The 12462-nt window shown below is 35.6% G+C and overlaps 1 protein-coding gene across 1 annotated transcript in view; it reads left to right on the forward strand.

Moving 5' to 3' along the window:
• The window catches only part of LOC129274293 (polycystin-1-like protein 1), an 81425-nt gene that overhangs the window by 16203 nt on the left and 52760 nt on the right, over positions 1-12462 (forward strand). The window contains exons 7-10 of the mRNA XM_064108487.1: positions 5750-5836; positions 6319-7594; positions 8170-8304; positions 8583-8689. Of these exons, the coding sequence (XP_063964557.1) occupies positions 5750-5836; positions 6319-7594; positions 8170-8304; positions 8583-8689 (1605 nt within the window). The remainder of the gene's footprint in view (positions 1-5749; positions 5837-6318; positions 7595-8169; positions 8305-8582; positions 8690-12462) is intronic.

Consider the following 12462-nt stretch of genomic DNA (forward strand, 5'->3'; position numbering starts at 1 on the left):
GTAAGACGGGGCCCAGGAGTGCTAAAAGAACACCAGGTGCTTTCATGTACCGGGTATGTAAGATGGCCTCACCAGGCATGATGCAATTTGAACACCAGTCAGACCAAAAGCCACTGGTACATCAGCACCATCTAGTGCTAAAATAACACCTGATATGGGCATACACTCACAAATTGCTTATTGGAGTTAAAGTGAACCACCTGCTACACAGCACCACTTACTTAGAAGTTAGAACAATGGTGTCCAGTGAAATTTTATCATAGAAACCTAAATCAGATATCTTTAAAATGCTGACAAGTCCCGGGGGTGGGGGCACTTCCATTGATCAGTGGATACCAGGCGCGACCATAGGGTTTTGAAAAGCACCCTAAACAAGTATTTTCCATATTCTGAAAATGCACCCCTTAACAATTATTGGAAACAAAATGGTACCCTTGACAAGTATTCCCTGAATTGACCCCCTAAACAAGTAAAGGGATATTTTAATTGTTATAGCATGGACGTGATCAGGGACGTCGGCTTTACATGTAATTACCTTGGGTCTTTCCCACACCTAGCTCAAATCGGATCCTAAACATGTATTTTGGGGGCAAAAAGTACATCCTATAAAGCATTTTAGTCTTTTTACCCTTGCAAATTTGACCATAAACCTGTAGCTTTCCCAGCGAAATATAAACCCTTTTTTCAGTATTTTAGTGTTTTTGACACCCTTATTACGTTACATACGTAACATACGGAACACGCCCAATCGTGTAAAAGAGATCCCCTTTATGTGTTTCTTTGGTCGCGCCTGGTATCCACTCGTCAATGGAAGTGGCCCCCCTGGGAACAAGTCATACTTTATACTTTTAATAACTAGGCCTATGAGTTTCATGATTATTTATTGGATAATCTTTTCACAAACAATATTCTCCCTCAGCGATGGATGTTGGAGGTCTGCGAGTGACCTACATTTTTGTATTGTTATTGAAACCTCAGCTTACAAAAGAATCCCAGATTGTCCAATAAATACACACTTGTTCCTTAAGAACTACAATAATGTTATTTTATAGGGGTCATATAAAATTCATGAGATGGATATATATACAAACAGACAAAAAAATCATAAGATGCAAACAATGTGCTGACACCATTAAACTGTCGTCAATCCAATCTCTATCGTATAAAGGCATTCCTAGGGTTAGGGGTGGTGCCACTGGTCTTTTGATGGGGGGGGGGACATGACCTATTTTATTTCCCAATTGAATTACAGGAATAATACAGAGTTAATTGACCTACAAATCTCTTAAAAATTCTTTTTTTCCGTGCTCCCCTTTTCTTCACCCTTTCCTTCTTTATCTTCCCCCTTTTTCTTCTTTTAAAACTACATGTATTTTTTCTTTTCTAAAAGAACCATGGTGTGGGGTGCCAAACCGATGCACTCCCCCTCCTGTAGCGCGGCCTCTGCGTGGGCTGCAATTATAGTGAGAACTAATAACCCATTTTTATCTGCTTATCAGTTTAACAGTTTTAGATGTTGGTGTATCAGCAGGTGACAGTTAAACCATTCCTTTGTGGCTAATTTAACGTATGAGAGGGTAACTTGTGGACAATGCATGGGAGGCGTTCTGCTTTTGATTGAACTCCACTACGTCTGTCCGTATGTGCCCTGGTTTTGAAACAATGATCATGATTTCTTTTGCTGATCAGGGCCTCAACTTATAAAAGGTTGTGATTGATCTCATCAGTCTCAAAGGAGAAGTCCACCTTGATGAAAAGTTTATTGTAAAAGTACCAGAAAAAAATAAAATATTGGTGAAGGTTTGAGGAAAATCCATCAAAGATTTAAAAAGATATTAGACTTTCAATGTTTTGATTTGTGACTTCATATGCGAGCAGCTTCCACGCATACAGTAATGTGTTGTAAAAAAATCAATGAAATGTCATTTTAAGAAAAAGGTAAAATGTTTTTCAGTATATCAACAGACAGTTTATTTCACACCTGTTCGTGAAAGAAAAAAAAAGTCATCATGAAATATTGAAAAATGAAACTTTTGCATTTTTCATTCAATAACCTATGGAGCAGCTGCTTGTATATGACGTTACAAATCAAAAATGTAAAATTCTAATAACTTTCTTAATCTTGGATAGATTTTTGTCAAACGGTGAAACCTTCAACAACATTTTTATGATATTTTTTACAACAGACTTTTCATCAGGGTGAACTCCTCTCATAACTATCATATCATTTACTGTCATATTGGAAATGTACTAATTTTCCCTTTCAGAAAAAAGAGGAACACAAATCACACTGATTTGCCAAAATATTGATGCAGACCCCAAGTCTCAGAGAAGTAGCAAAAGTAGCATATTATGTAATCAGTTGAGGTTCATTGGTAATTTTGAAATAAAAGATTATGAACCATTTGGTAAGTTTATAAGTAGAATTGTCTAAAATACAAAAACCTTAATCAGAATTTTGTTCAAGTTTAATGTTATACAAATCTGACAGTTATATTGGTGAACTCTAAACTCTTAAAATTCTAAACTGTAATTACACATGTTGTAGATCAATGTTTTAAATACTTAAAGGTCAAGTCCACCCCAGGAAAATGCTGACTTGAATAAATAGAGAAAAATCAAATTAGCATAGTGCTGAAAATTTCATCAAAATCAGATGTAAAATAAGAAAGTAATGACAGTTTAAAATTTCGCTTATTTTTCACAAAACAGTGATATGCACAACTCAAATGAGACAGTCGATGATGTCCATCACTCACTATTTCTTTTGTTTTTTATTGTTTGAATTATACAATATTTAATTTTGTATAGATTTGACAATAAGGACCAACTTGACTGAACCATATAGTATTAAACAATGCTAATTCAACATGATCTGGGAGGAATTAATCGTTGTATCACTTGACAATGAGGAGAAAATTAGAATATTTCATATTTCATATAATAAAATACAAAATAAATAGTAAGTGGATGACGTCATAGTCTCCTCATTTGCATACCAGCCAGGATGTGCATATAACTGTTTTGTGAAATTAAGCGAAACTTTAAAATGTCATAACTTTCTTATTTTACATCCGATTTTGATGAAAATTTCAGTGTTATGCTTGTTGGATTTTTCTCTTTTTATTCAAATCAACTTTTTGTTGGGGTGGACTTGTCCTTTAAGTTCCTAAGACTTGACGTTAGAATTACAATAGTTCCATGAGAACACAGTCATTACTAAAAGATTGATGATATCAGATCTTCGATGATATATGACGATTGGTAGGAATTGTCTGGAGGATATCTCATCCAAACATCCCATTCATCACTTCTTCATATTTTGTGAATGATGCCGCCACTAGATAAAAGTTCAGATTAAAACATAATCTCAAGGACAGGACAATGTTTGACTTAAAAGCAATGTTAAAATGATTTTTAGTATGCCTTAGTCGAGCAAAAAAAAAAAAAAAAAAAAATTATAAGTGGTAGGCCTGTTTTTAAGAAAGTAGGCAGTACACTGTGGAAATGAGCTCTTCAATTTTTAATTCCAAACATATCTACAGGAGTAAGATGTGCTACTATGTATCGAAAATTAAACAAGCAATTGTAAAACATTCAAATTTTAAAGAATTGTACTCTTAACATGAGCAAATAAAGCTTTCAGTCTAATATATATATATTTTTCTAAATTTGAGATTGAATTGAAGAGGGAAATCTCTACTTTCATTTGAGACAAAATATGCTAACTGAAATGTTAATGCACGGCAGAATACAAATGATAAAATCTGAGTCATGTCAGAAATGATTGTGCAGAAACTAATTTTTGAATCTGCATTCACTCTCATACATTGTACAGAGATTTAGTAAAATATAGGAACAAAGATCTTATAGAATACAGTAACATGGAGCATTCAAAAATGCTAATGTGCCATCAATTTCTTACACTCAATTATTGCATCCTTACTAATCTTGACCAGTTTTTTCTGCCCAGCTTTATAAATTTACTAGGAATATTCAAACTATTTTTGCTCATCTACTTACACTTTCATTTAGAATAATAATAAGGAAGATAACTGAGCCGAATTCATATTAATGTAAATAAAATACTGATAAATTTGCATATTTGCTGAAAATGCAATGCCGGTTCACTTTTTCTGGACACACTGTATACAAATTGGCTTGTTCTTATAGTTTTCAGGTCAAGATGGAGATAAGAAGAGGGTGGCTTTGACATTTAGTGTGGGTGGGTTATTTGTATGTCTGCACACCACCACACAGAAGTGAGTTTAAAGACCACCCTGGAACTCAAATGCTGGAAGACGTAAAATTAAATTATGTAATTAGAAAAGTTATATGATTACTTATTTCATTAGTTACAATGTAAGTTTTGTCAGAAGGTAATCAGAACTCTCTATGAAATCTCCATCATTGAAATTTAATTGGTCTTTGAATTAGATTTTGTTTTCATGGCATTGTGTGGAACAACTATTTATATAATGGTTTCTTGGGAAGATTTTCATGGGATCATGTAAAAATATTTACATTACATTGATGTAGAGCTAGTGTTTTCTTTTGAGTACGGCCTTTAATCTTCAGTTTTCTGAATGGAAACGGGGAGAAGATTTTCATCTTTTTCTAAATGACCTTTCACCACCTAGAAGAACAGACAATCAGATGAGTTATGTTGACAATTGATTCCTCGAAGAGAAATACTCTGAGGAAGAGATTTATTGACAGCCCCCGAAGATAAACTCAGTTTTGCTTCAAAAGAAACAGCCATTTTAGAAATGAACAAACCTGCTTAATGAAAGATGGGAGAATTTGCCGACATTCCTCAGAATTTTATAGATTACTTGAAAGAAGATGCTGCTGTCAACAGCTACAGATAATTTCATGGTCCAATCTTAAACTTTGGCACAGTGACCCTTAGTATCTTCTTTTTATCTGCATTTTCTGTGTGGGTGTAATATTTCTGTTCTATTTTACAAAAAAAAGCATGATTATCATAGTTGATAGAGGGACCTTTCTTGTATATTTATAATTCTATGTCATTTTTCTGTCTGAGAAATATTCCACCCTAATGCCCACACATTCATTCAGTCCTTTTTTTCAAATTTTATTGTAACCATCAAGTAAAAGAAAATGTTTTAAATCACAACTGACAAAGTCCAATAGGCGTGGGCGGAGTGACGTCACATCTGCTTAACGACGACAGCACTGCCCTTAGTGCGATGAAAACAAAGTATAAGAAACACAATGAAACAGCACTAAAAATTTCAGAAAGATATGTAAACTTCCAGATAACGAAATGGGTAAACTCGATTATCACGACGTTCAGCGCAAAGTATGAACGCTATGTTTGTATATTATGCATTGTAGGCTTGCCAAAACGCTGCGCTGCTGTACGGGTTGCTAGTGCATTGTTTTCATCGGCCGGTTGGTTGCTAGGGCTTGAGATAAAAAATGCTTGGATGTTTGCCCTGGCTTATGAGAAAGGAAATGATATAAAATAGAATAAGAGCTAATTAGCTTATTTCAACAAAAATGTATCAGATACAAGATGAAATTAGCAAAATAAAAAATGATTACATAACATACATTGTGAATCGTTTCCTGACAGTAAAACATAGAACACTGTCTGTGGCCATTTCCTGTCGAAACTGCAGGTTTTAATAAACATTTTGTCTGCATTTAATGTATTTAAGAAGCTCTGTGAACAGAAAATGCTTGTGTGGCAAAATTTAATTTTCATATTTTGTTTTTCCAGGCTCATATATTTAATCAGGAAGGACTTTTTACAGTGACTGTCAATGCTTCAAATGAACTTGGAAGTGCTCAGAAAACTCTTCATGTGGTAGGTGCTTTTTGTTCGATCATTAAGTGGTACAATTTCCATCTATATCAAAAGCAAGACATGGTTCATGACATGAATTATATGATTTAAAAAGAAAGAAATAATGATGATGAATATGTTGATGATGATAATGATGATGTATAGATTAGGATGATGATAATGATGTGATGAGAATGATGAAATATGATGATTGTGGTTATGATGATGATAATATAATAATAATAATTGTGATGATGATAATAATTGTTATAGTAGTGAGAGTTTTGACCCTTTGCATGGATGGTTGCAAGATCTGCACATAAATTTGCCTGGTATTATTTACTGCCAAGTCCTGTAAGTCCTTTAAGTTTTCTACATGGATTATCTAGATTCAAGCAGGCAATGGGTTAAGAAAGTGATGCTAAAAGTAATTCCTACTCATTTTTTAGAATGATTAAAACTTGAATGTTACAAATTTTCAAAATTTCTTTTTATTCAATTAGATTGTAATGAACAGAGGTATCAACAACTTGAGCCTATCTTTGGTTGAAGGATCTCACTTCACAACCCCAAACACGAGCCTGATCTTCAGCCTGAAAATGGAGACAGCAGATCGCGAGCAAGCTGTTCTGTCCCTAGACTTTGACGATGGGACTGTTTACAACCAGTCCCTTCGCGATGTCAATGAGACATTTATCAGTGGTGGATCAGCTAACCCTGCCAATATGTACCTCACAGCGAGCTATGGAGATGGATGTCAACTCATTGTCTCCTTCAGCCACAAGTATGCTGCCTCAGGGAGCTATGGTCCAAAGACGCTCATCCAAAGCAACAGAACTGCCTATCTGGCTGAACTCTCGGAAGCCATTGTTGTGCAGCGGTCCATAGAGTATGTTGAGTTGGAATCATCAAGTTCGTACCCTCTGGGATCGGAGGATTCTATCATCGCAGTCGTTCCATTTAAAACTTACAATATGACTTACGAATGGAGAGTTAAACTTGGCAATGGAACAATTACTGCCGACACCACACAGAATGGAAGCATCATCCAGGTGTTTGATTTTGAAGGTCAATACGTGGTGCAAGTGACTGTGAGGAACTTGGTGAGCCAAGCATCAGCTCTGAAGGTTGTTCGAGTTCAGAGAGCAATCACGCAAGTGACCATCTCAGATATAGATCAGGGATTTGTGGTCCCTGTTGATCAGATTGTAACACTAGAAGCATCTACTGAAAGCGGTACAGACCCCACATTCCATTGGAACTTTGATAATGGAAGCACATTTAGCGACATGGGACAACAAGATGCATCAGGTCTTGTGGTATTCAGCATAGTCAATCACACCTTCGCAGAAGTTGGCAATTACAACATTAGTGTCACTGCATCAAATCTGGTCAGTGCGGTGACCCAAAGACTTGACCAACTGATCATAGTCCAGGAACCAATCGTTGGTCTTTCATCTCAGTCCGTCCATCCAACTACCTTGAATCAGACATCACGAATAACCCTCAGAGTGATACGTGGCTCTCATGTGAAGTTTATCATAAACGAGAATGGGAAAGATGAATTACTGCAGTCGGAACTGCATGCGGATGGGATGTTTGTCATCACCACTCTTCTTTCGGGCACTGGATTGCACTACTTGAACATCACAGCCTACAACAATGTTTCTGAAGCATCCACAGAAGCTACACTATTGGTTCAAGAGCCCATCAACAACTTTACAGTCAGTCTGTTACCACTGTCTCTTGGTAAAGTTGCTGTTATTGCAACTTTCGATGGTAAGTAAAAAACCCTCAAACTTTTCGTGTCACATCTATGCTGCCCTTCAAAGGCAAAATGATATCTTATTTTCATTTCATTTCTCATTTAGATCATTTTAGTGCACTGATAAATCTTGTCTAAAAACATGTCTTGCAGAATAATTACATGCTTTCATGCATTTTTCCCTTCTACTGTTGAATTTGCAAGAATAAAAAAAAAATTATAGATGACAGTGGGAATGGAGAGAAAACACAAAAATTATTGGAACCTAATGAATGATTTATAAGTGAGCATTCATTGCAGTCATGCAGCTCAGTCGTTGGTATGTCACAAGGTAGTCCAAAATTATATACATATATATCCGATGCACTTGGTGCATTCATGCATGTCGATATCATTATTATGCTAACTACATGCAACTCTGTGTGACAGTGGCAGTGATGGTGGAAATTTTTAACAAAAAAAGGGCAGAAATTGTCAATAGTCGTGGGCATATAACGAATTGCCCACTGGCAAGGGGGGCATATGTGACCGACCAGAAACTATGTTATAACATGACTAATCGCATATTTAAAAAAAAATCTAATTTCAGGAGAACTAAACAGAAGAGATGATCTCCTGTATCAGTGGATCCAAGATGAGATGAACATTACAACATCAAGTGGAGTCTTCATCATAGAACGTGATGAGATCACTGATAATAGCTCTGTTATCGCTTCTAATCTAGGTGAGAATTACTTCTTTTCATATTTAGTATTTTATTTGCTTTGATGTATGGTGCACTGCTACTTTTCAACATATTGCATCAATTTTGAATTTCAGGTTTCAATTGAGAATTCGCATTTGATTGTTTAAAACAAGTCTGCTATGAAAAAGAAATGATAGCTATGAAAATAATGTGGCTGTTTTAAGGCAGTGCTAAAGCATGAAAAATCTCTATCCATTACTGTCGGCATTGTATCGTCCTTTTTCTTATATTTTTTTTCCTCACACTTTTTCTTGCAGTGGATAAAGGGATAGTTTATCTACCGAATAATGTCTCGGAGAGTCCTTTTCTGCTCAGCCATCCTCATTATGTTGAAATAAATTCAACAGTCTCATTCACCCTTTCTGTAAGTACCACATTTTTACTTCACAGAGAGAGACAGCGAGGGAGAGAGAGATAAGGAGAAAGGGATGAATAGAGAGAGAGAGATGGGAAAGGGAGAGAGTGGAAGGAGAGAGAGGGATAAAAGGAGGAAAAGAGGGAGAGGTGGAGGAAAAGGGGGAGAGAATGAGGAATAGGGGGAGAGAAGGAGGAGAAGAGGGAGAGAAGGAGGAAAAGAGGAAGAGAAGGAGGAAAATAGGAAGAGAAGGAGGAAAAGAGGGAGAGGAGGAAAAGAGGAAGAGAAGGAGGAAAAGAGGAAGAGAAGGATGAAAAGAGGGAGAGAAGGAGGAGAAGAGGGAGAGAAGGAGGAAAGAGGGAGAGAAGGAGGAAAAGAGGGAAAGAAGGAGGAAAAGAGGGAGATGGGAGGGGTCGAGATATTTAAAAAGAAGGGTGTGGAGAAGAAATAAGTCTGCTTTATAGAGAACAGTGCAAAATGAAGAAGGGGATTTGGGAGAGAATGTATAGAAAATGATAGATTGAGGGAGGGAGTGAAAAGGTGTGTATGTGTGTACATGTGTGAGTGGGTTAGTGGGTGTATGCATTTGTTTTGCAGATTTGACAATGAGGAAACTCTTATTGAATTTTAATCACATTGTAAAATTTGGAAAATATAGATATTTCATATATTATATGATAAATACTTAAGAAATTATGAGTGTGTCACACCATAAGTTCCCTCATTTGCATACAGGCTGTGCACATAAATGTTTAATAAAAATAAGCAATTTTTTTTAAATGTCACAACTTTCTTATTTCACATTCTATATCAATGAAATTTTCATTGGTAACCTTGTTTATTGCAGATATTGATGGGTCCAGGCACATCAAATTTATTTGAATTTCTGGTTTTCTATGCATGTATAATATATTTGATATGTATTACATGCATATTGGATTTAATTATATGATTTATGGAGAAAAAGTGAATAAAGTCTTTCTTTGAAAAGAGAAAAAAAAATGTGTCTGACTTAAAAAAAAAAAAAATTAATATCAACTTTTTCATGGGGTGAACTTGGCATTTGATTAAGCTGTAATACAGCGTAAACAGTGAATATTGAATAATAAATGAATAAAGAGGTCTGATCATTGCTCTGCAATCTGTCATATCCAAGCAATCATACCCCTCTCTCTCTCACTCTGGCATATTTGAATCAAATGATGACTTGCACAACAGATGTGGGGTCTATTACAAGATGGGTAATTTGATTGGTATGTCCAACCATAGAGCTATAGCTCCATGGTCCAACCATTCTGGATGAAAACAATAGAGAGCAATAAGTCTGATGGAAAGAACAAGAGAATGGTATCTTAGATGCTGGGATCACCCAGCAGGGTTCTAAATGGGAGCTCACGCAACGCCCCAAAACCGCAGAAACCGCAGACGAGACAAAAATAGCTGGGAGAATACCTCTTTTTTTTCCCTCTGAAATAATAAACCTTGAATGAGGTTTTCTTTCTCTCTGTATATTTGACCTTGAGGATGTTGAGACTCCTACATTTTTTGAGAAGATTTTGGTTTAAAGTTAAGAACTCGCTTGTAATGATTTATTCATTTTTCATTTATTTCATATTTATTCAACAGGGTAGCCCCATCAGTAATCTGAATACTGCTGTGTTAGGGGGCCATTTATAACCTAAAATATGTAAACATTAGAAGATTATCACATAGTGAATGTTTATTATCATTGATATTATATCAGATTTATATATCACATTTTCTAACTTAATTAAATGCTCAAGATATTGAAATATGCAAATTAACAAATAAAAAAATTAATGGAAAGTTTTTAAAAATTTGTATGTAATGAGTTAACAGTTTTTGTCTGTCAAAAATGGTATTATAAAGAATGCTAGAAGAAGTAATGATTGGAGATACAGCAAAATGAAAACAAAAAAAACAAGATTTTTCCCCCATGCTCTTCATGATCCATGTCTTGTCTTTCCGTTGTTGCCCACAATCAAAGTGTTGATTATTATGGCAAAGTTGCCATGTAGTGTTCACATTACTTAATACTAAATATCAGGCCCTTGCCCTATGAAAAAAGTGTCATGTTTATTGATATGGAGTATGATCTTCTTTGATTAGCCTCAGAACACTCTCCTCAAAACTCAAAAGTAAAAATCATCATGGTTTAGAATTCATTTCATCAGTGGTCCTTTGAAAATATTAATGATAATTATAAACAACTTTTGTGTTACTTAATACAATGTTCTTTTGTGGAGTAAGGCCAGAAGGGGTGACCACACATTGCACGTCAGGATGGCAGATTCATGGTTGTTTGCCCCTGAAGTTGGATGCAGTGAGAGCCCTTTATAATAGAGTTTGGCCAAATTGTTTCCAATGGGTTAGATCAAGGCAGGTTTTGCTTTGTTTGGCCCGTACAAATTCAAACATATTGTGGAACAGTGTAACCAACTGAAATCAAATTTGCCTAGCCCTGTAATAAAAAGCTCTGATTGCATCCAACTTCGGGGGCAAACCTTTTGTAAACCACCGTCCAGATCAGTGATGCGTGATCGCCCCTTAAGCTTTTACTTTTAGTTGACGATTAGCTTCTGGTATAAAAATAATTTCCTCAAACTTGGCAGAGTAAAAGACCAACTGGGATCATTGTTATGACATCTGTTTTCCTCCTGACCTTGATAACTAATTGATGGATTGGTAGATATTGGATTTGTTATTATTTTCTTCATTCTGGGGGACTTGAATCCCTGCCATTCATCTTATTGTTATTTGTTCTGTAGAATTGCATAAGTAAATTTAGCCAAATTCTTGGAACGATCATACTAAGGATTTCATTTCTTTATCATTTAATTGTGCTTTTTGATTATTGACGTCATGACAAGATCAACTGTTGCGAAAGGAGGTCAGATAGCAAAAGAACAAAAAATACTTTTTTGTTCTTTCAGATGGAGACCCCTGATTTTTATAATTTTTCCAGATTAGTCTTCTAAACAAAAAGCACAATAGAATGATTTTATTTAATTTCTTCTTCTTTTAAATGCTGTTTATTGATATTACATTCATTTCAATATAGCAATTGCAGTTCCATTGTGTAAGATGTAATGAAAATATATATCTTCATTAAATTTCCATCATTCAAATTCTGCAATTCAAATCATATCATTCAAATACTGATTTAAAATGCAGTTAGGCAAAACAGACATTCAAATGCCATTCATTTCCCATGCAATTGAAATATAAGTTCTAATGGAATCATTTAAATGTTATCATGTAAATTCCATCATTCAAATGCTGTTTGAGACACCACGCCACCCAAATGCCATCATCAGCATACAGAACAGCACTTATCTGAATGTTCTATCTTCAATGTGATGTCTATAAAGAGTTTAACAGATAGAGGGGCGGGGGGGGGGGGGGTGGGGTGTTGGAGTGTAGAAAGAACCAATCAAAGTAAAGGAGATATATCATAATTCATTTTCGCCTCTCAGATTTTCTCCTTTCCCACAGATGCTTAGCCTACCTGCACCTTGTAGAGAATGGGAATTATCCTAAAACAAAAGCCAAGGAACGTTTTCCTCATCAGTCTGATTTTGCTCAATCCCAAAGTTTAAGTCTGATTTTAGCCCTCTTAATCTTTAATCTTGAGATTCAGGAAACCTCATGTGGAGCTTGTCTTTGGGCTATGGAAACGGGCGGATCTTGGATTTTCCGAAAGTGGGGCATTTTGGTTCAGAAAAGTTTTGACAGGCCAAAAAAAGTCTTCACTTTCTAAT

The sequence above is a fragment of the Lytechinus pictus genome, chromosome 13 (genome assembly GCF_037042905.1).
Source record: "Lytechinus pictus isolate F3 Inbred chromosome 13, Lp3.0, whole genome shotgun sequence".
In the NCBI taxonomy this organism is placed as follows: Eukaryota; Metazoa; Echinodermata; class Echinoidea; order Temnopleuroida; family Toxopneustidae; genus Lytechinus; species Lytechinus pictus.